This window comes from Papio anubis, chromosome 12, assembly GCF_008728515.1.
Source record: "Papio anubis isolate 15944 chromosome 12, Panubis1.0, whole genome shotgun sequence".
Lineage (NCBI taxonomy): Eukaryota > Metazoa > Chordata > Mammalia > Primates > Cercopithecidae > Papio > Papio anubis.
This window is the reverse complement of record NC_044987.1, coordinates 41,022,548-41,049,722: the sequence shown is the minus strand read 5'-3', so window position 1 is coordinate 41,049,722 and position 27,175 is coordinate 41,022,548. Positions and strand designations below refer to the sequence as shown.

Genomic DNA, 27,175 nt, shown 5'->3' with positions numbered 1-27,175 from the left:
AAAGCAGAATGAAGAGGACAGAAGGAAAAGAATCAGCTCAAAGATAATACAATAGAAACTACCCAATCTGAACAACAGAGAGAAAGAGTAAAAGAAAATGAACCTTGGGAACATGTAGTATGGCAACAAGCAATTTAAAATTTACATCATCAGAGAACCCAGAAGGAGAGGAGAAAGATGAGGAGGGTGAAAAAGCATTCAGAGAAATAATGGTTGAAAAGTTATAAAACTTAGCCCCCCCCCCAAAAAAAAATGTAAACCTACAGATTGAAAAGCTGAGTGAACTTCAAATAGGATAAATCAAAAGACAGCTGTGTTAAGACACATCATAGTCAAAGTTCTGAAAACCAAAAGACAAAACAATCTTGGAAGCAGCAAGAAAGAAATGAAACCTTACCTATAAGGGAAACCAATTCTGATAATGGTGGCCTTCTCTCTGGAAATGATGGAGGCTTTCAAGAGCCAAAAGAACAGAGCTTTCAACCCAGAATTCTAGGTCTGGCAAAAATACCCTTCAGGAATGAAGAGGAAATTAAAACATTCTCAAAGGAAGGAAAACTAAAAGCATTTGTTGCTGGCAGACCTACCCTAAAAGAATGGCTAAAGGAAGGTCTCGTAACAGAAAAGAAATGATAAACAAGGAATCTTAAGACATCAGCGAAGAAGTAAAAACACCAAAAAGAGTAAAAAACATGAGGGGAAATGCAATAGACTCTCCTTATCCTCTTGTATTTTCTAAATTTTTGATAGCAAAAAATTATAACCATGTCTAATATGGTTTTCAGTATACCTATAGGAAACACTAAGATAATGGTGTTATAAATGGAACAGAGTAAAAGAACATAAAGGAAAGTAAGATTTCTACACTTGAACTGGAAAGATGTCAAACACCAATAGACTGTGATTAATTATGTAAATACAGTGTAATGCCTAGAGCAACCACTAAAAAAGATCTACAAAGAGATATACTCAAAAACACTATAGATAAAATGGATTCTAAAATAATGCTTATGTAATTCACAAGAAGACAAGAAAGTGAAAATAGAGAAACCAAAAGCTAGAGAACAAACAGGAAACAAAAAAAGGCTTAAGCCATGACATATCAATAATTACATTAAATAGAAATGGTCTAAATACACCAACTGAAAGACAGAGATTGACAATAAATAAAAAAAATGACAAACTCACTTCAAATATAACTGTATAGGCAAGTTGAAATTAAAAAGATGGAGAAATATACCATGCAAATATTAATAGAAAGAAAGCAGAAGCGGTGCCAAGATAATTCAATACAGAAAGATTAGTCTCTTCTACAAATGGTGCAATGACAAGAGGATATCCTTATGCAAAGGAACTAAGTTGGACCCCTACCTTAAACCATAGACAAAAATTAACTCAAAATGGATCAAAGATCCAAATGTAAAACCTAAATCTAAAAAGCTCTTAGAAGAAAACATAGGAGTAAATCTTCATAACCTTGGATTAGGCAATGGTTTCTTAGATATGGCACCAAAAGCACAAGCAACAAAAAGTTAGATAAATTTGATGTCATTAAAATTTTAAAACTTTTTTGCTTCGAAGGACACCATCAAGAAACTAAAAAGACACCCATCAATGGGGAGAAAATATTTGCAAACCATATATTTGATAAGGGACTGGTATCTAGAATATATGAATAACTTACTAATTGATAATAAAAGACAGATGACCAAATTTTAAAATGGATAAATATTTGAATAGATATTTATCCAAAGCAGATATACAAATGGCCAATAAGCACATAAAAATGCTTAACATCATTAGTCATTAGGTATATGGAAACCAAAACCACAATATCCATTCACATCCACTAGGATGGTTATAATAAAAAGGATAGAAAACAACAAGTGTTGGTGAGGATATGGAGACACTGGAACCCAATGCATTGTGAATGGGAATGGAAAATGGTACAGCCATTTTGGAAGACAATTTGGCTGTTCTTCAAAAAGTTAAAGTTACCATAAGATCCAACAATTCCACTCCTAGGTATATACCCAAGAGAAAGTAAAACATATATCTACACAAAAACTTCTATGTAAGTGTTCACAGCAGCATTATTTATAATATCTCAAAGTGGAAAAACTCCACATTTCTATCAGTTGATGAATGGATAAACAAAATGTAGTGTATTTATGCAATGGAATATTATTCAGGTGAATTTTATAGTAGGTGAATTATATCTCAATTTAAAATTATGAGGAAAAAAGCAGAAGTGGCTACTTTAATATCTGATAAAGTAGACATCATTGTTCATAGTGTTATTTACAGTAGGCAAAAACTGGAAAAAATCAAAATGTCTCAGTATATGAATGGTTAAACAAACTGATACATTTATACCATGGAATACGATTCAGCACTGAAAAGGAATCCACTATTGATTCATGCATGGATCTCACATTAAGCTGAGTGAAAAAAATACAATCTCAAAAGTTAATGTGCTGTATGATTTGTTTTTATAACATTCTCAAAATTATGGAGATGGAAAACAAATTAGTGGTTTTTGGTGATTAGGGGTTGGGGGATGAGGGGATTAAGTGTGATTCTAAAGGGATAGCATGAGGGAGATCTTTGTGGTGACAGAATAGTTTTATATCTTGATTGTGGTTGTGGTCAGATAAATCTACATATGTGATAAAATGGCAGAGAACTATATACATATATTGATCCAATTTCAGTTTCCTGGGTTTGATGTACTGTAGTTCAATAAGATGTAAATATTGGGGGAAACTGGGTGAAGAGAATCTGGGACCTCAGTAATAACTTTGGAACTTCCTGTAAACCTGTAATTATTTTAAAATAAAATGTGTAAATAAGACACATTTGAAAGCAGATACATGAGTATAGAAGTTTCCTCACAAATATTCATAAACTATGCTATTTTGAATCTATAATTTGAATGTAGAACAGGAAATGGAAAAAATAATACAAAGTTGTAAAAAGAATTATCAGTAAGAAAAATATTAGATCAATTTTGATATTAAAATTTATTTAAATGTATCCACATGAATAAGTGGTTTATGTTACTTATGCCTTTTAAATTAATATATATTCTGTTTTCTTAAGTAAGGTATAAGCTAGTTATTTTGTAGATTGAGTTACTGGATTTAAAATTGTCAACACAAGATGGCACTAACTAAAAGTAAGAAAAAACTTGTTTTTAAAAAAAATTGTCAGCTTTACTGCGTATGATTAAAACAAAATTGAACAAGCCATTTATCAAGTGAATCATTGTTTAACTGTGCAGTTAATGAAGTCTCAAGTTTACATGAAAGCTGAATTGTGTTCAGCTTCAATAATTTAGTTTTAATAACTGGTTCTGTCTTCACTAATTGAAACATTTAAGCTTTACTGCACTTTCTAATCATGACTTAAATTTTCAAAGAGGCACACAGGAAAAGAGATAGCGAAATCAGGTTAGAAATAATTGCTAATAGTAAAATGTTAACATTTTCTGTGATTTACAGTTTTCCAAACTAACAAATAGCTTTGAAAAACTGAGATTACATCAGATGAAACAAAACAAAGTTCCACGAAAAGAATTACCACACTTTAAAGAAGAATTACCCTTTGAACTGAGCAATTTGAACCAGAAATTAGAGGTGAGATATATTATCTTAGATTCTTTATGTGTATTAAAGATTGATTCCTGTTGTTGTGGGCTATTTGTCTGTAGTGTCCACAATGGTGTCTTCAGTTGTGGTAATAAACACTATTACAAACTAACTTCTCATTGAATATATTTTCTTAGTGCACCTTCCCTTCAGGCACTTAGTGAATTAAAACATCACTTTGATGTATACATCTTTACTATGTAACAGCATTTTGGGAGAGAAAAAAAAGCCAAAAAGTCAAATGAAACTGCAGCTGTTGAGTAAAATTGAAGGACACCCATGGGGTCAGTTAAAGTGAATATCTAATAAATCTTTTAATGGCCATTTAGCTGTTAGGTACTTAAATCCCAATGAAGCCTCATCACAGTTTTTAAAACAGGGCTTGAAGTTTCATGGTTTTTTTCCTTAAAGGCATAGTGTCACTCCAATTCAATTGCCCGATAGCACTCAGAATTTCTAAAATTTTGGTCTCTCAAAAAAATTCACTATGTCCTCATAACTGTATATATCTACTATGTACCCATAAAAATTAAAAACAAAAAACTTTAAAAATTCACTATGTCATTGATGCACTTACTCTTATCTTCTTCGTTTCCCAACCTTGGAAAAAACAAACCAGCTATTTTTCTTCCCTGTGTTCTTGAGCATTCCTCCTACAAGTCATGGAACAGCAGAAAGATTACACTATAAATTCCTATCATCTACTTTTACCTGGATTCCGAGTACTGCTCAATTGTTATTTTTTTAATTGACTTCAAGTTGACCCTTACGTTATCCCACTTAATTTCTTCCATTTTTTCTCAAGCCCTAAACCCCAGCATCCCTCCCCTTGCCAGCACTTTTTCATCTTATTCTTTAATTAACAAGTCCTTCTACTTTAAAATATCTTAAAGAGCATTAAATCCGGGATCACAGCCCTAAAATCGGATTATTATAAGAACTTTGTAGGAAGTCCTAAATTTTAATCTTTAAAAGTCCAGCACATTTTAAATGCTTCTGAATAATACATAGTTTTTTTAAAAAACAAACTTACCATCACTAAGTAAGTTGGCCCTCCAGGAAAATGCACTGTGTTGTACTCCCAGGCTCTTACAGTGGTATAACCAGTAGGGCTTCAGAAATATCCTGATCTCATGGAAGATGCTGATAGATGTGCATTGTAATATACATGTGCTTTCACTGAAAATGAAGACATTGAGTCATTAATTATCCATTTGACTGACTTTTCATGGGCTTTTGTGGCAGAACTACATTAATAAAAATTGTTCAGACAAAAAAAACCCTTAAGTTATTAACAGATACCTTGTGTATGCACATTTTACATTTAGGAAACTAAATATTTACATTATATATATGTAATGAAATTACAGTGGAAATTAGTAGCAAAATGTTTTGCTATGTTTGTACTTACACAAAAGTTTTTAAGGACTCTTTGCAGATATACAGTTTAACTTGAAATAATTATAAAAACACTTCATGTACCTGTTTTTACTTATAGCCATCTGATAAATTAATGTGTAAGAGATAGGCTCGTCCAGTTTTAGTCTGCAGGTAAACCTGTTTTTCCTTTGAGGCATTTAATAGCAGTATAGTAATAGCAGTGCACCACATGTAGTAGTTGAAGAACATGATCACTGATAACTGAAAACAGGCCTTACCTGACTCATGTGTTTGCCCTGTGACCTATAGGCAAGTTGTTTGCCTCACCAAGATTCCATGTTGTCATCAGTAAATGGGGTTTAAAATACCTTATGTGTAATGTTGTTGTTATGGTGAAAAAACTTTAGATGCACACTGAAGCATTTAGGGATGAAAACACATGAGGTCTAGAAGTTGCCTTAAAATATACCAACAAAAAAAGGGTGGAGAGATAGGAGAAGTAAAGATGGACTAAGTTGATGGTAGTTACTCTGGGTGAAGGGTACATGGAGGTTTGTTTTACTCTCTATGTATGAAAATCTTCATAATAAAAAGTTAAAACTGTTTTACAGGTAAAGGTCTCCAACATATAGTAATCACTAAAGACCATCTCTAATATTTATTAGAGGGCTTTTTAAAACATCTAATACAGCTATCAAGAGAAACTAATTTTAATGACCCTGATCCACTCTCAAACTTAAAGATCCAGAAAAACTTTTCCAGCCATGAATAACTTACTATTGGAGGTCCAGGCAAGTCTACAGACCCTCTGAAGCCTACTGTGACAACTCCTGTCTCTATGAAAACCCTTATGAAGCTCTCTAGGTCCCTTCGTGGTTCCACACTATTGCATATATTGCACTGACTTGCTAGTTGTGAAACCAGTACATCTGACAATAAGGAAGCCAGGATTGTCATAAGCACCTGCTGATGTTTGTGACACACATTTCTAGCTATTCTTGGCCTCACTTCTACCTGTTGTAGTATTTATAAGAAGTTGAGGTTAATGCTTCTGCCTCTAAAACATCCTGGGGAATATTTACTTTCAAGATTATTTGAGGTTAATGGGTAAGAAATACTAAATATTTGTATTATCTAAAACATATGAACAGCTTAAGTCAACCTTACAAAATTTGACTTCTAAATCCAAAGATTCCCTTTTAAATTAAAAGTAAACAGAAATTTTTAAAATCTAGATTGCATTAATTTGATATGTTAGCTATTTTCTACTAGAGCCTAGTTTTATAAATTTGTCATTATTGCTGAAGACCATGTTTTTATGTACCTAATTTTTGTATGTTGAATGTCAGAATCAAAGTCAATAACTTTAAATGGACTATCTCCATTTATCATAGTAAATATAGTCTGTTTATCATGGGCTATTGTTATATATGGAGGGTCTTTCCATACTTCATCAACCTTAATACTATCACTTAATATCAGGTCACCCACCTTTCATTACCGTAAAAACTTCCTAATTTAGAGCCTTCCTTCACTGATTGTTTAGGTACTTATGGATTTTAAAAACTAAAATTTCCTTAAATGTACTTTAAAATTATTTCTGTATAGAAAATATGGAATGCCATGTTCTTCTCATTTTAACAAAATAAAGCTTTCATTCTCTAAATTAGCATTTGTTTTCCAGCATTGCCAATCCAGTCATTTCAGCCATCTTCAAAACAATAGTAACCACTCTGACTATAATGAACTGTTCCGATTTGATATATTATGGGAAATAGCCAAGATAATCTTAATATCATCTGCGTGGTTTTTATGTGTCAGCATTATTGTACTTAACATACTGACATAATTGTAAAATTATTTGTTTGTGTGTACATTTCTCTATTAGATATTCCTTGATGTTTTTCTTTCAAAAAATTTTTTAAAATTATGAAATAGTTCCAGATTTTCTTCTTTCCACAGAACCTGGTGGACATTAACTGCTCAATAAATATTAATGAATTGAGGGTTGAAAACATCACTACATCTTGCTGTGTTTCTATATGCAATGATATACAGTCATTGATTTAATAGCTATGGAGTTTGTTTTCAACCATGTTGTTTTCTTTACAAAATTTTTTGAGAAGGTTTAATTTCTAGGAAATGCTAATACTGTACCATGTTTTTGTTTGTACATTCATGTTGTGTAAATGGCACCTGGTACTTTGTCAGGCACTGTGAATGTTACAAAAGTAATAAACAGCTGTTACCCTCAAGTTGTTTAAAGACTAGACAGAAAGATAGGATATAAATAGTCAGCCCTAGGCAAAATGGAGAAGCAGCAGTGTCTTCTTTGGCATCCCCAGAGCTATATCCTTTGCTTATGTTATTAAGATGTGAACAGATAATCATGCTGTATAATTGCACTACTTGAGCAAAAACTTAAAGAACTGATCCTGCTTTATCAATCTTCTTCTACCATTTCTTTCCCAGGTATACCAGTTGGTACTGCCTAAATGAGGCCTGGCCATGGCCACAAGGGGCAAAGTCACTGTCTTAGTTAGTTCAGGCTGCTATAACTAAATACCATAAACTGGGTGGCTTAAACAACAGACATTTATTTTTCACAGTTCTGGAGGTTGGTAGTCCAAAATCAGAGTGCCTGTGTATTAATCCATTCTCACACAGCTATAATGAACTACCTAAGACTGGGTAATTTATGAAGAAAAACGGTTTAATTGACTCACAGTTCCACAGGCTGTACAGGAGGCATGGTTGGGGAGGCCTTGGGAAACTTATAATCATGGTAGAAGGCAAAGGGGAAGCAAGGCATGTCTTAATGTGGCCAGGAGGAGAGAGAGGGAGAGAGAAAAGCAGGAAGTGCTACACACTTACACAGCCAGATCTCATGAGAACTCTGTCAAGAGACAGCACTAGGGGGATGGTACTAAACTACTAGAAACCACCAGGCCAGGCACAGTGGCTCACGCCTGTAGTCCCAGCACTTTGGGAGGCTGAAGCAGGCGGATCACGAGGTCAGGAGTTTGAGACCAGCCTGACCAACATGGTGAAATGCTGTTTCTACTAAAAATTACAAAAAATTATCCGGGCGTGGTGGCATGTGACTGTAATCCCAGCTACTCAGGAGGCTGAGGCAGGAGAATCGCTTGAACCTGGGAGGTGGAGGTTGCAGTGAGCCGAGATCGTGCCACTGCACTCCAGCATGGGCGACAGAACAAGACTCCATCTCAAAACAAAAAAAAAAAGAAAAAGAAACTACCCCCATGCCCACCAGGCCCGTGCTAACACACACACACACTCGGGATCGCAGTTCAATGTGAGATTTGGATGGAGGAGACACAGAGCCAAACCATATCACCCAGCATAATCAGATTCTGGTAAGGGCCCTTCTCCTGGTTCGCAGACAGCTGTCTGCTCTTTGTATCCTCAGATGGCAGGGAGAAAGAAAGAGAGAGGAAACAAAATCTCTCATAGCTCTTCTTACAAGGGCACTCATCCCGTTCATGAGAGCTTCACTCTCATGACTTAATTACCTCCCAAAGGCCCCACTTCATAATGCCGTCACATTGGGGTTTAGGCTTGACGTATGCATTTGTTGCGGGGGACACATTCAGTCCTTAACAGTCACTAAATAAGTCCAAGCCCCACCCTCTAAAAAAAACAAGAGAACAAATTTGGCAACTGAATGAATGAAGGAAAAAATATTTCGTGTCAACAAATAGAAAGTACTGGCTACTGCAAAAAAAAAAAAAAAAAAAGTTGTTTGAAATTCCCTTATTAGTAATAAGTACTTGTTATAAGAGAGACTTTTTATATTTTTAACAATAAGTGACAAATTCTGTATTTTCCTAGCAAAAATTAGAGATGGTAGAAAAATCCAACATGAATGATTTGACACCTTTTTTTTTTGTTTGTTTTCCCTAATAGGTAAAGAATGGATTTACTTTTTTTTTTTTCTCAGAATGAAGATGTACAAATGAAAGAAGCCCTATTCGTTGTACTTTAAAATGAATAATATTTTTCAATATGTTTGTCTCCCCACTTTTTAAAAGGAATTTAGAGCGAAGTCAAGAGAATGGGACAAGCAAGAGATACTATATCAGACTCATCTGATTTCTTTAGATGCTCAACAAAAATTATTATCTGAGAAGTGTAATCAGTTTCAGGTAAGTTATCTAATACTATTCTCTAAATCAAAAGTAGAAGTTAAATATTGGTATCTTTACCATTCAGCATATAATCTATTTACAAATAGAAATGCCAACTAAGAAAAAAATCACCAGAGTAGGTCCAAAGGTGGGTACGGTCATAAGTGCATAGAATATCTGTTAATGGTGAATTTAGTCTACATGTCTCAAAGGATGGAGCTATTTAAAAATCCATTGTTATTGTGTCATTAAATACCATATGTTTTTGTATGCCTACAGGCAAGGCACTCAGAGAGTTTAAGATTGCTTGCTTTACTTCGTATTTCCTTGGCTACTTATAAGACGGAGCATCTCCTCATATACTTTTTAGCCTTTCTCAGGTCTTTCTGTGAATTGCCTATTCATAAACTTTGCCCATTTTTCTTTTGTGTTGTTTGCCTTTTCTTATTGATGTGTAGAAGTGTTTGTACATTAGGAATTATTAACTCTGTTACATGCACTGACAACTGTTCCCCTACAATCAAATTGTTTGTATTTATTTTTGGTTATAGACTTTTTTCAACCATTGTATAATTGAATTACAAAGACCCAACTTTCATTATCTAGTAACATATTTAAAGATATTCCTACTAATTATTTTCTATCATTCTTGAACTTCATGTAAGCTTAAATATGACATTCTTCATTTGAGTTACACAGTTTTTATGTTTTTCAGAAACAGGCACAAAGTTACCAAACTCAACTAAATGGTAAAAAACAGTGCTTAGAAGACAGCAGCTCTGAAATTCCTCGTTTGATATGTGACCCAGATCCCAATTGTGAAATCGGTGAAAGAGATGAGTTCATTATTGAAAAACTAAAATCAGCTGTAAGTGAGATAGCACTAAGCAGGAATAAATTACAAGATGAAAATCAGAAGCTCTTGCAAGAACTGAAAATGTACCAAAGACAGTGCCAGGTGAAGATTAATTTTTTGTTTTTCAACTAATATTGTCCATGACTTGTGTAAATGGTAACTCAACAGATATAGGGATTAGAATGGTAGTTTTCTATTATTAATATATGTGAAGATTCTGTTAATATTTCCTCTTAGTAATTTGCACTTGATGCATAGATTCAATAATCCCATAAGTATGTTACCACACTTAGAGTGCACTTTAGTTCAGCAGTGGCGTAATAATAATGTATTACAAGTGCAATGTAACAGTGGTCACTTACAAACCTCTATGCCTTTAGCCATGTACTACCCTCTTCCCGCACTATTTTCTGTTACCCTGTGTCTCTTTGACTCAGAAGAATCCTTGGTTAAAGATACAGGAAATCATGAAGGGTTCAACAATCTAGTAACCTCAGTGAGAGCTATGGAGGTGACTCCAGTGATTTATCACTGGTAATGTTATCATAATCATTTATCAAACAGTAACCTAGAATTTATTTTTAGGTAACTTTCACATTGACAAATATGAATGATGATTTAACAAGCATTAATTTTTTTCTCAACTCAGTAATGTTTTCTTCTTTTTGTCTATTTCTTGCAATCATTAGGAAGGTTATACAGCACTCATCAAAATTACCCATTTCTTTACAGAATATATATTTCTTATTCATTAGTACTTGAGACATTCTTTTATCTCCCATTTTAGGTTTTTTCTCCCACCTCCAAATATTCAGCCTCTTTCTACCACTTCCTACATGACAGTTGGCCCATATCTTTTCCCCACTCTATTCCCTGCTCTACCTAACATACGTGACTGAGGTAAGGTCACTGCCTGAGAACTTCCATTTCATCTCCTTGAGATATACCACCCCAAGATCTGTTGCCACTTAAACTCCCAGGGTCATTTCTTAGTCTTGGGCCAACTCCTCATTCCCCCACCTTGCCACATTATATTTGGGATTATATAGGGAGTTAGTCCTTTAACTTCTTTCTCTGCCAGCATCTACTGTTCTATGTTCCTCTTTCCCTATGTTTGGTAAGGGACAGAATTCAAGGCTCCCAGTCTCCCCCATTCAGAGGTGGTTATAAGACATACATATACCCCACCTCAAACTCCAGCTTTAAGGAGGGAGGTCTTATTCTAATACAAGTTAGGATACAGATGTAAACCAGTAAAGAAAGCTGAACTACAAATACTAAACGCAGAGGAAGCCAGAAATTGTCTCAAAATAGCAAAGGCATTGATGGTGTTTTCTCTGGCTTCATTCTAATATAAATGAGGTTAGCACTCTTTCTTCTGCTCTAGAGGGTGCCTAGGGGCTTCTAAGTGCTTAGCATCAGCCCACCTCTAACTATCTGAGCTGTGTTTGCATGACTGCGGGTCATGCAGTGATGGGGTCTTTCCTTCTGAGAGGCTGCTGCCTTTTGCTTCCCTAAGTATATGACAACTGGTCATGCCTTCTATTTAAAGGCAACCTAAACTTACATTTTGCAGCTGTCTTTGTACTGCTGGAATCTGCATCAGAATCACATTCAGTAAATAAGAAAATTGTTGTTCTTGGTACTTCCCAAGTATTCTCCTTTAGGCTTTGGGTCATCCAGTGCCAACCAAAGCATTCTCTGCTTTTTCCCTTCTTCTTTTGGCAGGGGAACAGGTGGTGGTGGTTGGTTACATGAATAAGTTCTTTATTGGTGATTTCTGAGATTTTGATACACCCATCACCTGAACGGTATACACTGTACCCAATTTGTAGTCTTTTATCCCTCACCCCCCACCACCCTTTCCCCTGAGTTCCCCAACATCATTCTTATGCCTTTGTAGCCTAATAGCTTAGCTCTTACTTATGAATGAGAACATAAGTAGGAGCAATAACCAAATGATGTTTCGTTTTCCATTCCTGAGTTACTTGACTTAAAATAATGGTCTTTAATTCCATCCAGGTTGCTGCAAATGCCATTATTTTGTTTCTTTCTGTGGCTGTGTAGTACTCATATATATATATGTCACATTTTCTTTATCCACTCATTGATTGATAGGCATTTGGGCTGGTTCCGTATTTTTGCAATTGCAAATTGTGCTGCTATAAACATGTGCGAAAGTATCTTTTTCATGTAATGATTTCTTTTCCTCTGGGTAAATACCTAGTAGTAAGATTGCTGGATCAAATGGTAGATCTACTTTGAGTTCTTTAAGGAATCTCCACATTGTTTTCCATAGTGGTTGTACTAGTTTACATTCCCACCAGCAGGGTAAAAGTGTTCCCTTTTCACCACACCCATACTAACATCTATTATTTTTTTGATTTTTTGATTATGGCCATTCTTGCAGGAGTAAGGTGGTATTGCACTGTGGTTTTGATTTGCATTTCCATGATCATTAGTGACGTTGAGAATTTTTTTCATATGTTTGTTGGCCATTTGTATACCTTCTTTTGAGAATTGTCATTCATGTCCTTAGCCCACTTTTTGATGGGATTGTTTGTTCTTTTCTTCCTGATTTGTTTGAGTTCCTTATCAATCCCGGATATTAATCCTTTGTCAGATGCATAGTTAGTGAAGATTTTCTCCCACTCTGTGGGTTATGTGTTTACTGATTACTTATTTTGCTGTGTAGAAGCTCTTTAGTTTAATTAGGTCCCATCTATTTATCTTTGTTTTTGTTGCGTTTGCTTTTGGGTTCTCGGTCACGAAGTCTTTGCCTATGCCAATGTCTAGAAGGGATTTTTCAATGTAAATCTTCTAGAATCTTTATGGTTTCAGGTCTTAGATTTAAGTCTTTGATCCATCTTGAGTTGATTTTTGTATAAGGTGAGAGATAAGAATCCAACTTCATTCTTCTCCATGTGGCTTGCCAATTATTCTACCACCATTTGTTGAACAGGGTGTTCTTTTCAGACTTTTTGTTTTTGTTTGCTTTGTCGACGATCAGTTGGCGGTAAGTATTTGGGTTTATTTCTGGGTTCTCTATTGTGTTCCATTGGTTTCTGTGCCTATTTTTATACCAGTATCATGCTGTACTGGTGACTATGGCCTTATAATATAGGGTATTTGGTAATCTGATGCCTCCAGATTTATTCTTTTTGCTTCGTCTTGCTTTAGCTATGCAGGGTCTTTTTTTGGTTCCATATGAATTCTAAGATTTTTTTCTAATTCAGTGACGAATTGTGGTGGTATTTTTATGGGAATTTCATTGAATTTGAAGATTGATTTTGGGAGTATGGTCATTTTCACAATATTGATTCTACCCATCCATGAGCATGGGATGTGTTTCCATTTGTTTGTGTCATCTGTGATTTTTTTCAGCAGTGTTTTGTAGTTTTCCTTGTAGAGGTCTTTCACCTCCTTGGGTAGGTATATTCCTAAGGATTTCTTTATTTCTTTTTTTTTTTTTTTACAGCTATTGTAAAAGAGGTTGAGTCTTTATTTGATTTTCAGCGTGGTCACTGTTGGTGTATAGCAATGCTACTGATTTGTGTACATTGATTTTGTATCCTGAAACTTTACTGAATTCATTTATCAGTTCTAGGAGCTTTTTGGATGAATCTTTAGAGTTTTCTAGACATATGATCATGTCATCAGTCAACAGACATAGTTTGACTTCCTTTTTACTGATTTGTATGCCCTTTATTTCTTTCTCTTGTCTGATTGCTCTGGCTAGGACTTCCAGTACTATGTTGAATAGAAGTGCTGAGAGTGGGCATCCTTGTCTTCTTCCAGTTCTCAGGGAGAATGCTTTCAACTTTTCCCCATTCGGTATGATGTTGGCTGTGGGTTTGTTGTAGATGGCTTTTATTACCTTAAGGTATGTCCTTTCCATGCCAATTTTGCAGAGGGTTTTAATCATAAAAGGATACTGGATTTTGTCAAATTATTTTTTAGTGTCTATTGAGATGATCGTGTGATTTTTGTTTTTAATTCTGTTTATGTGGTGTATTGTGTTTATTGACTTGCATATGTTAAACCATCCCTGCATCCCTCATATGAAACCCACTTGATCATGGTGGATTATCTTTATGATATGCTGTTGGATTCAGTTAGCTAGTATTTTGTTCAGGGTTTTTGCATCTATGTTCATCAGGGATATTGGTCTGTAGTTTTCTTTTTCTCTTATATCCTTTCCTGGTTTTGATATTGGGGTAATACTGGCTTCATAGAATGATTGAAAGGAGGATTCCCTCTTTCTCTATCTTTTAGAATAGTGTCAGTAAGATTGGTACCAATTCTTCTTTGAATGTTTGATAGAATTTAGCTGTGAATCTGTCTGGTCCTGGACTTCTTTTGTTGGCAATTTTCGTATTACTGTTCCTTTTTTTTTTTTTTTAACAGTGTCTTGCTCTGTTCCCCAGGCTGGAGTGCAGTGGCACAATTTTGGCTCACTGCACCCTCTGCCTCCCAGGTTCAAGCAATTCTTCTACCTCAGCCTCCTGAGAGCTGGGATTACAGGTGCCTACCACCACACCCAGGTAATTTTTGTATTTTTTAGTGTAGGCCAGGCTGGTCTTGAACTCCTGAGCTCAAATGATCTGCCCACCTTGGCCTGCCAAAGCACTGTCATTACAGTTGTGAGCCACCACACCCGGCCTGTATTACTATTTCAATCTCCCTGCTTGCTATTGTTCTGTTCAGAGTTTCTGTTTCTTCTAGGAGTTTAATCTAGGAGGGTTTACTCTAGGAGGGTTGTATATTTCCAGGAATTTATCCATCTTTTGTAGGTTTTCTACTTTGTGCATGTAAAGGTGTTCATACTAGCTTTGAATGATCTTTTGCATTTCAGTAGTATCAGTTGGAATATCTCCTATTTCATTTCTAATTGAGCTTATTTGGATCTTCTTTCTTCTTGGTTAATCTTGCTAATGGTCTATCGATTTCATTCACCTTTTCAAAGAACCAGCTTTTTGTTTCATTATCTGTTGAATTTTTTTTTGTTTCAATTTCATTTAGTTCTGCTCTGATCTTTGTTTCTTTTTTTTTTTATTGGGTTTGGGGTTGGTTTGTTCATGTTTCTCTGGTTCCTTGAAGTATGATCTTAGGTTGGCTATTTGAGGTCTTTCAGACTTTTTGATGTAGACATTCAATGCTATGAACTTTCCTCTTAGTACTGTTTTTGCTGTATCCCAGAGGTTTTGATAGGTTGTGTCACTAATATTGTTCAGTTCAAAGAATTTTTTAATTTCCATCTTGATTTCATTGTTGACCCAACCATCATTCAGGAGCAGGTTACTTAATTTCCATGTATTTGCATGGTTTTGAGAATTCCTTTTGGAGTTGATTTCCAATATTATCCCACTGTGGTCTGAGAGAGTACTTGCTATAATTTCAGTTTTCTTAAATATGTTGAGACTTGTTTTGTAGCCTATCATATGTTCTTTCTTGTGTAATGTTCCATGTGCTGATGAATAGAATATATATTTGCAGTTCTTGCATAGACTGTAAATATCTGTTAGCTCCATTTGTTCTAGGGTATCATTTAAGTCCATTGTTTATTGGTTGACTTTCTGTCTTGATAACCTGTCTAGTGCTGTCAGTGGAGTATTGAAGTCCCACACTATTACTGTGTTGCTGCCTATCTCATTTCTTAGGTCTAGTGGTAATTGTTTTATAAATTTGGGAGCTCCAGTGTTAGGTGCATATATATTTAGGATTGTGATATTTTCCTGTTGGGCTAGTCCTTTCATCATTATATAATGTCCCTCTTTGCCTTTTTTAACTGTTGGTGCTTTGAAGTCTATTTTATCTGATATAATAGCTGCCCCTGCTTGCTTTTGGTATCCATTTGCATGGAATATCTTTGTCTGCCCCTTTACCTTAAGTTTGTGTGAGTCCTTATGTGTCAGGTGAATCTCTTGAAGACAGCAGTTACGTGGTTGGTGAATTCTTATCCATTCTGCCATTTTGTATCTGTTAAGTGGAGCATTTAGGCCATTTATATTCAACGTTAGTATTGAGAAGTGAGGTACTATTATATTCGTCATGCTAGTTGTTGCCTGAATACTTATTTTTTCATTGTGTTATGGTTTTATAGGTCCTGTGAGATGTATACTTCAAGGAGGTTCTATATTGGTATATTTTGAGGATTTCTTTCAAGATTTAGAGCTCCTTTTAATGCTGGCTTGGTAGTGGTGAATTCTTTCAGCATTTGTTTGTCTGAAAAAGACTGTATCTTTCCTTCGTTTATGAAGCTTAGTTTCACTAGATACAAAATTCTTAGCTGATAATTGTTTCATTTAAGGAGGCTAAAGATAGGATACCAATCCCTTTTAGCTTGCAGAATTTCTGCTGAGAAATCTGCTGTTAATCTGATGGGGTTTTTTTAATAGGTTACCTGATGCTTTTGCCTCACAGCTCTTAAGATTCTTTCCTTTATCTTGACTTTAGATCACCGGAGGACTATGTGCCTAGCCAGTGATCTTTTTATGATTATTTCCCAGGTGTTCTTTGAGCTTCTTGTATTTGGACGTCTAGATCTCTAGCAAGGACAGGAAAGTTTTCCTCAATTATTCCCTCAAATATGTTTTCCAAACATTTAGATTTCTCTTCTTCCTCAGGAACACTAATATTCTTAGGTTTTGTTGCTTAACATAATCCCAAACTTCTTGGAGGCTTTGTTCATTTTTTAAATTATTTTTTGTCTTTGTCAGAGTGGGTTAATTTGAAAACCTTGTTTTCAAGCTCTGAAGTTCTTTCTTCTGCTTGTCCAATTCTATTACTGAGGCTTTCCAGTGTATTTTTGAATTTCTCTAAGTGTGTCCTTCATTTCCAGAAGTTGTGATTGTTTTTTTATTTATGCTATTTCTCTGGAGATTTTCCCATCCATGTCCTGTATCATTTTTTTTTTAATTTCTTAAAGTTGATATTCACCTTTCTCTGGTGCCTCCTTTAGTAGGTTAATAATTGACCTTCTGAATTCTTTTTCTGGCAATTCAGAGATTTCTTCTCGTTTTAGATCCATTGCTGGTGAGCTAATGTGATCTTTTGGGGCTGATGAAGAACCTTCTTTTGTCATATTACCAGAATTGTTTTTCGGGTTCCTTCTCTTTTGGGTATACTATGTCAGATGGAAGATCTGGGGCTCAAGGGCTGTTGCTCAGACTCTTTTGTCCCATGGGGTGCTCCCCTGATGTGGTGCTCTCCCACTTTCCCTAGCGATGGATTCTCTTGGCCCTCCTGGTGTGTTCCTACAATAGTTCTTGGAGCAAAAATTCATGATGTGTGTCTCTACTGCTGTGTCTGTCCGAGTGGGAGCTGCAAGTTAGTCCTGCCTCCCATCTGCCATTTTCCCCTGCTTTGTCTCTTCTTTAAGTCTTTTAGGATTTGATCCATACAAATCAATGTTCTGCTCAGGCTTATTTTGTTCTGTTCTATTTAGTTTGCCTGAAACATATTTCACTAGTAGGCCCAGTTATAAAGTCTGGTTCTACCCTTCAGTGAGATTCACCTTCTTCACTAACATCAGTTTCTTTTAATATCCCCCAAAATAATTATATTTGGGCCTATTTACAGGATCTGAGAGCATCTTCTTTTTCGGGCTGAGAGTCAGCTTTTGTCTTTGGCTCACTTGTGGGATAGAAGTGGCTACTTTTACACCTGTATTCTTTGGGGAAAAAAAAGATCCTCTGTACCTCTTTCTTGGCAGTATGACTGACTCTGTCTATAATGCTTTCCTTGATGAACTCCACCTTTCTTCTCCTCAGAACTTTATTGTTTATATTTTTCCAAGAAGTAGAATGGAGAATCTTGTTAAAAGAAAAAAATGCTGCAAACAGGGCAAGAGTGTACATTGAGGAACATTATTATAACATTCCTAGCTAGGATCACCATCTCTACTCTCCCTCCAAATAAATGCCTTTAAGCCTATGCTTCTCACACTTAATCACAATGACACACTCCTGGTGGCAAGGAGAGGGAGAATGCATGCAACTTGGGAGTCAATGTGTAGCAGGAAGTAAGAAGAATCAAACCAGCTGCTGGCCAAGGTGGCCCTATCATTTACTGATATCATTTAATTAACTTACCCTTCCCACCCAAGTTCAACAGGATGTAACTTACCACACTTCTTCCTTATTCCTCAAAGATTTCTACAAACTTCTAGGGGCTTACATGCACACCTGAGAAGGCTCTGTGGGTTGCCTGGGCTAAGGAAAGTCCATGTTACCTATTTTTATTTTTCCTTATGGTATTTATATATTAATGTACTTAATAATTTATTAATGTTTCTGAATATAACTAACAAAATTAAAATCCAGCTACTCATAGAAGTCAATATAATTGTGAAGTCTTTTTACTTATACTAAAGGTTGCAAAAGAGCAGTACCCATTGCCTAATTTTTATGACTTTCATTTAAATTAGTGGCTCTATATTGGGGTAATTTTTCCTCCCACGTGATGTTTGGCAATGCCTGGATACATTTTTGGTTACCACAACAAGGAAAGGAGTGTGACCAGCATCTAATGAGTAGAGACCAGAGATGGTGTTAAACACCCTACAGTGCACAAGACAACCCTACAACAGAGAATCGCCCAGTCCCAAATGCCAATAGTGCTAAAATTGATCAACCCTTTTTAAAATTTTGAAATAAGTCATTTTTCTCATACTCTTCACTAGTAATTCTCTAACTTCATTTTGTGATGTTTTCCATAGCTAATAACAACTACCTGTGTGGTCTGCATTTGTGGCTCACATTATTTTTAATGGATAGCACTTGATTGAGAAATTTCATCCTGCTCTGTTGTTGTTGTTGTTGTTGTTTTGTTTTTTGGTTTGGTTTGGTTTTGCTTTTGAGACAGAGTCTGGCTCTGTCACCCAGACTGGAGTGCAGTGGCGCAATCTCGGCTCACTGCAAGCTCCGCCTCCCAGGTTCACGCCATTCTCCTGCCTCAGCCTCCCTAGTAGCTGGGACTACAGGCGCCTGCCACCATACCTGGCTATTTTTTGTATTTTTAGTAGAGACAGGGTTTCACCGTGTTAGCCAGGATGGTCTCGATCTCCTGACCTCATGATCTGCCCTCCTTAGCCTCCCAAAGTACTGGGATTACAGGCATGAGTCACCGCGCCTGGCCAGTTAATAACAACTTTTAATGTGACTGATATCTATACTGATTTCTATGAGGAAGTTTACCAATTTTTTTTTTTACAAATATTTGTTCATTTAAAAAACAATTTAATTATCCTTGGATCTAGGACCATTATTAAATTTGAACTAAGAATCTCCATTTTATATTTTACAAAAGAATCACGTGTATTAAAAATCAAACCAAATTATTCTGGACCATGTTTTATGAAAAACAAAATCTGTTGTAGAACTAATGAAACGATTTTGAAAAGAAATTTGGTTCAAAAACTTTAAGATGTCTAAAAGATTTCTACTCTCAGGAAAACACTATTTTTCATCCATTTAGGAAAAAATCCTGAATATATTGCATTAATTTAGCTTTTCCTCTGTTTTATTTCCAAATTTTACTCACGTTTCATTCTTTTCTTTAGGATAAATCTAAATGAAAATACATCAATTATTTATATATGATAGTTGATTTGAAGGTTTACAATCACCGCTCCTCTCAAACCATTAGGCAAACCTCTAACTAAACAGATGGGCTTTAAACATGTTTTACAAAATTTATATTTTACTAAATGGGAATAACTGGAGGTAACTGATACTATAACCGATATATGTATTTGGAAAGAAGTTTCTCTTCCCTTTTCACAAAACTGTCACGACAGAGTGTTCCACATCATACACATAAATGCAAAAAGACAACCATTTCCATCTGAATTACTGTCATTTCTTGTATGTAAAATTCTCTTTGTTTACAGCACACTTTAATGCCAGATGCATCTCAATTTTCACATGAATCACATCCCATTTGTCTTTCCACAACCTTGAAATGTATCAGTATACTTCTTAATTTCATTGCATATATTTATTCATTATGTTACACTCTACATGTTTTTTAAATGTGCAGTATTTTTCATGGGAAGTTAATGACAAAAATAGATGGCTCTGCATTTTTCTAATATCTATGACAGAAAAGTTAACCTTTTTTTGTTTGCTTGTTAATGTATCATTAAGGTGCTAGAGCAACATTGTCCAGTAGTAATATAATGTAAGCCACAAATATAATTTAAATTTTCCTACTAGTCGAATTAAAAGAAGTCAAGAAAAATGAGTGAAACTAACATATCATAGCAATATATTTTATTCAATCCACTATATATCCAAAATATTATCATTCTAAAATGTAATCAACATATAAAAAGTTACTGAGTTTTTTACTTTTTTTCATACTAAGTCTTCAAAATCTGGTGTGTATTTTATGCTTCCAACATATCTCATATTACATGCTAAGTATTCATCTGAAGTACCTGATCTGTATTTAGATCCCATACAATTTTACAGTTTAAAAAGTTGATTTACATACTTAAGTTGTTCCAAACAAACTTGAAAATGTTCCATTACTGAGTCAAGTACCAAAGAATCATTTTCCTCAATTTTTGCACCCACATTCACAAACAATTGATTTGATTTTCATGCAGAAGCATACTAATTTTAAAACTACATCTCAGTTAAATCAATTCACTAATTCTTGTGTTAATTCGGTATTAACCTTGAATTCAAGGTCAAAAAACAATTTTAGATTTATCAGTATCAAGAAAGCCTTCAAATTTTTCTTGTACTTTTGCAAGGAATTTACATGCTGTCATTTATAAGTAAAATACTTTGTATATTCATTGACATGTCAAATCATTATTACTGATTTGTATTATGAAAAGTTTGAATTTTAACATATATGCTTGTACCTGTGTAGTTAGGTCATGAATAAGCTTTTTTCCTCTCAATGATGTCTCCAAATTTCACTCTTACAGATATTATTTTCTAACAACAGTAAACAAATATATTGTATTATTACCATATTTTACAGAGTTTCTGCTAACCCTAGCTTGTGGCAACACTATATATATATATATATATATATTTTTTTTTTTTTTTTTTATTTTTATTTTTATTTTTTTTGAGATAGAATCTCGCTCTGTCGCCCAGGCTGGAGTCCAGTGGCCGGATCTCAGCTCACTGCAAGCTCCACCTCCCGGGTTTACGCCATTCTCCTGCCTCAGCCTCCCGAGTAGCTGGGACTACAGGCGCCCGCCACCTCGCCCGGCTAGTTTTTTGTATTTTTTTAGTAGAGATGGGGTTTCACCGTGTTCGCCAGGATGGTCTCCATCTCCTGACGCCGTGATCCGCCTGTCTCGGCCTCCCAAAGTGCTGGGATTACAGGCTTAAGCCACGGCGCGTGGCCGCAACACTACATTTTATAGGCCTAAGGTTAGAACTTTTTGTGGACTCCCCTTCCCCGAATGAAAGCAGATGCACTTTTCTACATACAGCTTCATATTTGATGGCTCCGTAGTGGCAAATTTGCAAACCAGGGAGCCCACGTAATGCCTTTCTCAACTGGGCAAAGTTATGGGCGACATTCACATTAACTCAGTTTGTGTTTCTGATTGGTAATCTATTGTTTTGCAGTTATTTTATTATTGAAATGTTTAATCTTGTCTGAAAAATCTCCACTGTTCAAAACGGAGGCTTTATCCAAACAAGTCTTTATCCAAACAAGTCCATTAAATCACCAATTTCAATCTTTTTATATTTATTTCCAAGTGGTCAGGAAGTTCTGGGGCTAAAGTAATGCTACTAGGCCCCTCACTGAACACAGGCCTCCTGGAAAACAGCATATATTTAAGGCTTGGTAAAAATAAATTATCTGGGAACTCATTATATCCTATACCTTCTATACAATTATTCTTCCAGGCTTTGTGAACTTCTGGATAAGAATTAATAAATAAAGCATATGTCCACATAAGAGCTTATACATTAATTTTCGTAACAGCATTATTTGTAATAGCCGAAAAGTAGAAACAACCCAAATGTCCATCAACTGATGAATAGATAAACAAAATGTGGTATATCCACATAGTGGAACATTATTCAGCCATAAGCAGGAATCAACCGCTGATACATGCTACAACATGGATGAACCTTGAAAGCATTATGCTACATTAAAGAAGCCAGTCACAAAAGGCCACATAGTGTATGATACCATTTGTATGAAACATCTAGAATAGGCAATTCCCTAGAGATATAACATAGATTAGTGGTTGCCAGGAGCTGGAGGAAGGGGAAAATGGGGAGTGACTGTTAATGAGTATGAGGTTTCCTTTGGGGATGATGAAAATGCTCTGGAATAAAGTAATGGTGATGTTCAACTTTGTGACTAAATTAAAAAGTGCTGGATTGTACACTTTAAATGGGCATATTTATGGTATGTGGATTATATTTCGATGAATATTATTAATAATTCAATAATGATTATTTTTCAATGAATATTAAGTATATCTATATATTAAGAATTATTTAACAAATGATTTTTTTAAATATAGTATTTTCTATAGCCTTTACTAGCAGAGAAGTCCCTTGCCCTAAGAACCTCCCATCCTGTCTTTACCAATACATTAGAGTTCTATTTAACTTATTTTGAGTGGAAGGAATTATTTTTTCATCCTGAGTGTACTAACTGGACTAGGAGTCAAAAGACCTGGATTTTCCTGTTCCAAAATCTGGTAGTTATGAGTTACGTAACTTTGGATCAAGTCTGGCGTTCAGTTTCCTCATCTGTAAAAATGGCAATGGATTTGATGACATAAGTCAGGCACTTTTTAAAAAACATTAACTGCCTTGTATAATTGTGTGAAAGTGACCTGATGATATTGAAAGGCTCTTCCATACCTCTCTCCTAGAGAACAGCCAAGTACTGCTGCAGAAAATCCCTCAGCAGGCCATGGTCCCCAACCTCAAATGGGCACTCAACACTGCCCAGCAATCCAGCTTTTTTCTCCAAGTAGCTAATTCTTTCATTGCCATTGTAAGTCATTGAAACTCTTCACCACTCTCAAAAATCACTCCTATACCCTGCACTTCTCCTTCTACTGTTAGTACATGATGTTACTTTTTACTTCAGAGAGAAAATAGAAGCCAAGAGATAGCCAGCTCTTAATATCCCCTTAGCTAAATGCATAAACTTGTCTGCATTCCATCTTCCTTCCTTCCTGTTACAGAGAGGAGGGCCTTACTTTTGCTTTAGGTAATTCTCCCAGTGTGCTTTGAGGCTCATCCTTTCCACCTTCTTAGGAACCTGACACCACTCATTTTACCTCTACTCTCTTCTGATAGATCCTTCCCAACAACTGCTAACCTAGTTCAAGCTTCTTTTATTAACAAAATGAAACATTGAACCCAGAGGATTGCTGGTATTTCCAGTTACTGACTAAAGTATAGCTGCCATTGGGCAAAGGTTGAATCACAGTTTATAATTCATTTTGTTAGCCAGCTTTGCCATTAGGTTATTCTTGATTATTATCTTTTTACAATTTGAAAGCATTTGTATTAATTAAAATTTTATGCATTGTACTTTATTCATACTTTTATGTTACATTCTTTCAAATTCACACTCATTGTGATATTTGTGTGATGATTTGATTATTCTTTGTCTTTGCCACTAGATTGTAAGCTCACTGAGAACAGGTTCTGTGTCTGTATCCCCAGAGCACATAATAAAAACTCAGTAAATATTTGTTAGAAAAAATGAATGAAGGAGGCCGGGCACGGTGGCTCATGCCTGTAATCCCAGCACTTTGGGAAGCCAAGGCCGGTGAATCACGAGGTCAGGAGTTCGAGACCAGCCTGACCAACATGATGAAACCCCATTTCTACTAAAATACAAAAATTAGCCAGGCATGGTGGCAGGAGCCTGTAATCCCAGCTACTCAGGAGGTTGAGGCAGGAGAATTGGTTGAACCTGGGAGGCAGTTGCAGTGAGCCAAGATCGCACCACTGCACTCCAGCCTGGGCAACAGAGTGAGACTCCGTCTCAAAAAAAAGAAGAGAAAAAATGAAGGAATGGAATTCTATGAGACAGAACAAGCAAAGGAGTAAATATCAGTTTGTTTAAAATTAGGCTGGTTTATAGATGTTAAATATTTTTAAATGCATTGTATATTATGATAACCAAAAATGAGCATTGAAATTTTTTGATGTTTTTATTTAGGCCATGGAAGCAGGTCTCTCAGAGGTAAAAAGTGAGTTACAGTCACGTGATGATCTCTTGAGAATTATAGAAATGGAACGATTGCAATTACACAGAGAATTATTAAAAATAGGAGAGTGCCAGAATGCTCAAGGAAATAAAAAAAGGTATAATCTTTATATTTGACAATCTGATAGAACTGTTCAAAACATGATGTTTGAATGTTTTTAAGAGTTTTATATTTGAAATGAGAATAAAAAGTCTATTTTGTATTAACATGTTTAATTAGTGGGTAATATTAAATATTAAAAATAAAATTTATGGTTATTTTATATTCAAAATTAACATCTTTACTTACCCAGAAAATTATATCATGTTCTGATTTATGGATATTTCTGTCACTCTGAGTCAGACGTGGTGGCTCCCAGCACTTTGAAGGCCGAGGTGGGAGGACCACTTGAGCCCAGGATTTCAAGACAAGTCTAGGCAACATAGTGAGACTCTGACTCTTCCAAAAACATTTTTAAATTACCTGGGCATGGGGGCACACACCTGTAGTCCCATCTGCTTGGGAGGCTAAGCTGGGAGGGTCGCTTGAGCCTGGGAGGTCAAGGGTGCAGTGAGCTGTGATCGTGCCTCTGTACTCCAGCCTGGGCAACAGAGTGAGATCCTATCTCAAAAAAAAAAAAAAAAAGATACTATACAAAAATAGTATAGAACTGGTATTCAATTATGTATATACTCAGAGAAATAAGATTTATTCCATATTTTTAAATGCCTTTGTTTTGATTGCCTATACCTGATGTCAACCTTTTTACTTGTACATATTGTATTTATTTTGGCCACCACACTCGCCATCTTGTCAGTTCCATTGAGGGTTCTTCTTAAAACAGATTTTTTTCCTCGTTTAAAATCAGACAGATACTGTATATTCCATAAACACAAAGGAAATCAGACAGATATTATATATTCCATAAACACAAAAGAAATGGGACTGCTGAGGATTGTTAAATGTTTATGCTTGTGAATAGACAGTTTGTCTGCTTTAGTAGTTCACTGATGCTCTTATTCTCGTAGAACTTGAATCTTTCTCAAAATCAGAAAGCTAATGCCAGATCAATGATAGGATTCTAAAAATTGAATAGCCAAATGGTGAGGGATGCTTTATTGAAAGATTGTTATATTGTTTTAAAGGCAATAATTATTTCTTCAAAGTTGTGAGACAGTCAGAGTTGTGAGACCTGCTAGCATTTCTTTGAGGTCTGTGCTTAATAACAAATGGCAAGTTAAGATCCCTAAAATGACTTATTTGTGTGTCTCACCAAGGATAGTGACAGAATGCCTATTAGCCAATCTGCATTGTCAAATGCTCTGCATACAAAACGTATATTATCATCACTGATTACTAATCAATCTGTTAGATATTTATTACATGTAGTGCTGTTCCAGTATGGTGAGTAATGTCTTCATATGAAGAAAATATATTCCTAAAAACATAAGACATTTCACAGAAGAGCACACCAGTCAACCCATGTCTAGCTCTGGCTTTGTGAAGAGCATTGTAGGTACTTCTTATGCTGCTCTTAAGACCCATGCTGAATTCCAAACAGTGCTAGCTGCCCTTCAATACACTATTTAATCTAAAATCTTTCACTTATTTATATATTTGGCCAGTAAAAACGTTTTTGTTCTGACTGTTTACCATCCTCTATTTAACTTGGCATTTATTTTGGTCTCTAAACTACATCTTTCTTATCCTAGAATTCAGTTCTAGAATTCTGAGATTTGATGAAAAGGTATAAGTTTAACTTTTCACAGCTTCCATTGTATTTTAGAATTCTCAGCCTTCATCTTTTCCACTAAGAGTCTAATTTTTTTAGTTTGTTCTCATATGAATGCTGTTCTATCAGCTTTGTTGTTTTGGTTTATTTTATTTAGACTGTTGCTTCTTTGTAGTTGTATCAAAGTGAAGCACCCCAGACTACTGATAATAGATGCATAGTAGTTTTATAAAAGTAGCATGGTAATGTTCTTATTCATTTTCAGAAACTTTCTAAATAATGCTAAGATTTTGTTAGCTTTATCCATTTTTTTTTTTTTAGTTGTAGAAGCACCCTGGGTTGATATGTTCTGAGAGTTATTAAACTAATTTCATACTCTTGTTCTACATGACAAATAATAGTTCCCTTATATGTGTACATTAGCATTTTATATTATCATGATTACAGTTTTCTTCTATGCACTCATCCACATCGGAGTTTGACATTTGTTTCATTCAATTACTGAACTTTGCAAGATCACCATGAGGATTTTAGCATTCAATTCAGCATTCTACTTCCTGAAATTGCTTAGGAAGAATTGAAAAATAGGGAATTTTTTCACTCATTTCAAATTATAGGAAATAATGAAAACTTAAGACTGATCCTGAAATAATATTTTAGGAGAATATTGGATAAAATGGAAAATGCTCACAATATATTACTAAGTGGGAAACAAAAGACTGAAAAATAATGTGTATAGTATATTCCAATTGTATGGGAAGTATATATATCTTTATATGCATAGGGAAAAATATATTTACCACACATAAAAATGCTAAAGATGGTTTTTCCTGAATGTTAACATTACAGCAGTATATTATACTCTGATATCCTTTGTTATCCACAGTTAAGATATATATTTGACAATCACCAAAAAAGCAATCTAGTCTAGATACATGTAGCTCAGGGATATCACTACCAACTTATACCTTTTATAATAGATCCTCTATTTAATCTTTAAATTAGTAATTTCTTTATCATTACTCAGATTTGGGGTTTTTATTTGTGTGGTTGAAGTTTTGAAGGTGTAGAATCTTCTCACAAGTTCTCTGGAAACCTAAAATTGTACTCACAAGTGGATACGTTCCTCAAAACAACAGACTCCTCCAGAATAGTCAAGCCTGACTTCCAGTAGAAAGCATGCTGCTTCCCCCACCTGATTAT

At 35.2% G+C, this 27,175-nt stretch overlaps 2 protein-coding genes across 7 annotated transcripts in view; one reads left to right on the top strand and one right to left on the bottom strand.

The window, feature by feature from the left end:
* The window catches only part of SLC36A4 (solute carrier family 36 member 4), a 221,826-nt gene extending 217,011 nt beyond the window's left edge, over positions 1 to 4,815 (bottom strand). The window contains exon 1 of the mRNA XM_031653033.1: positions 4,684 to 4,815. The gene's annotated coding sequence lies outside the window, so the exon portion shown is untranslated. The remainder of the gene's footprint in view (positions 1 to 4,683) is intronic.
* The window catches only part of DEUP1 (deuterosome assembly protein 1), a 98,791-nt gene that overhangs the window by 33,798 nt on the left and 37,818 nt on the right, over positions 1 to 27,175 (top strand). For all 6 annotated transcript variants that reach the window (XM_017948854.2, XM_017948855.2, XM_003910546.5 and 3 more), the window contains 4 exons: positions 3,504 to 3,638; positions 9,083 to 9,196; positions 9,894 to 10,136; positions 24,213 to 24,358. In XM_017948854.2, the coding sequence (XP_017804343.1) occupies positions 3,504 to 3,638; positions 9,083 to 9,196; positions 9,894 to 10,136; positions 24,213 to 24,358 (638 nt within the window). The remainder of the gene's footprint in view (positions 1 to 3,503; positions 3,639 to 9,082; positions 9,197 to 9,893; positions 10,137 to 24,212; positions 24,359 to 27,175) is intronic.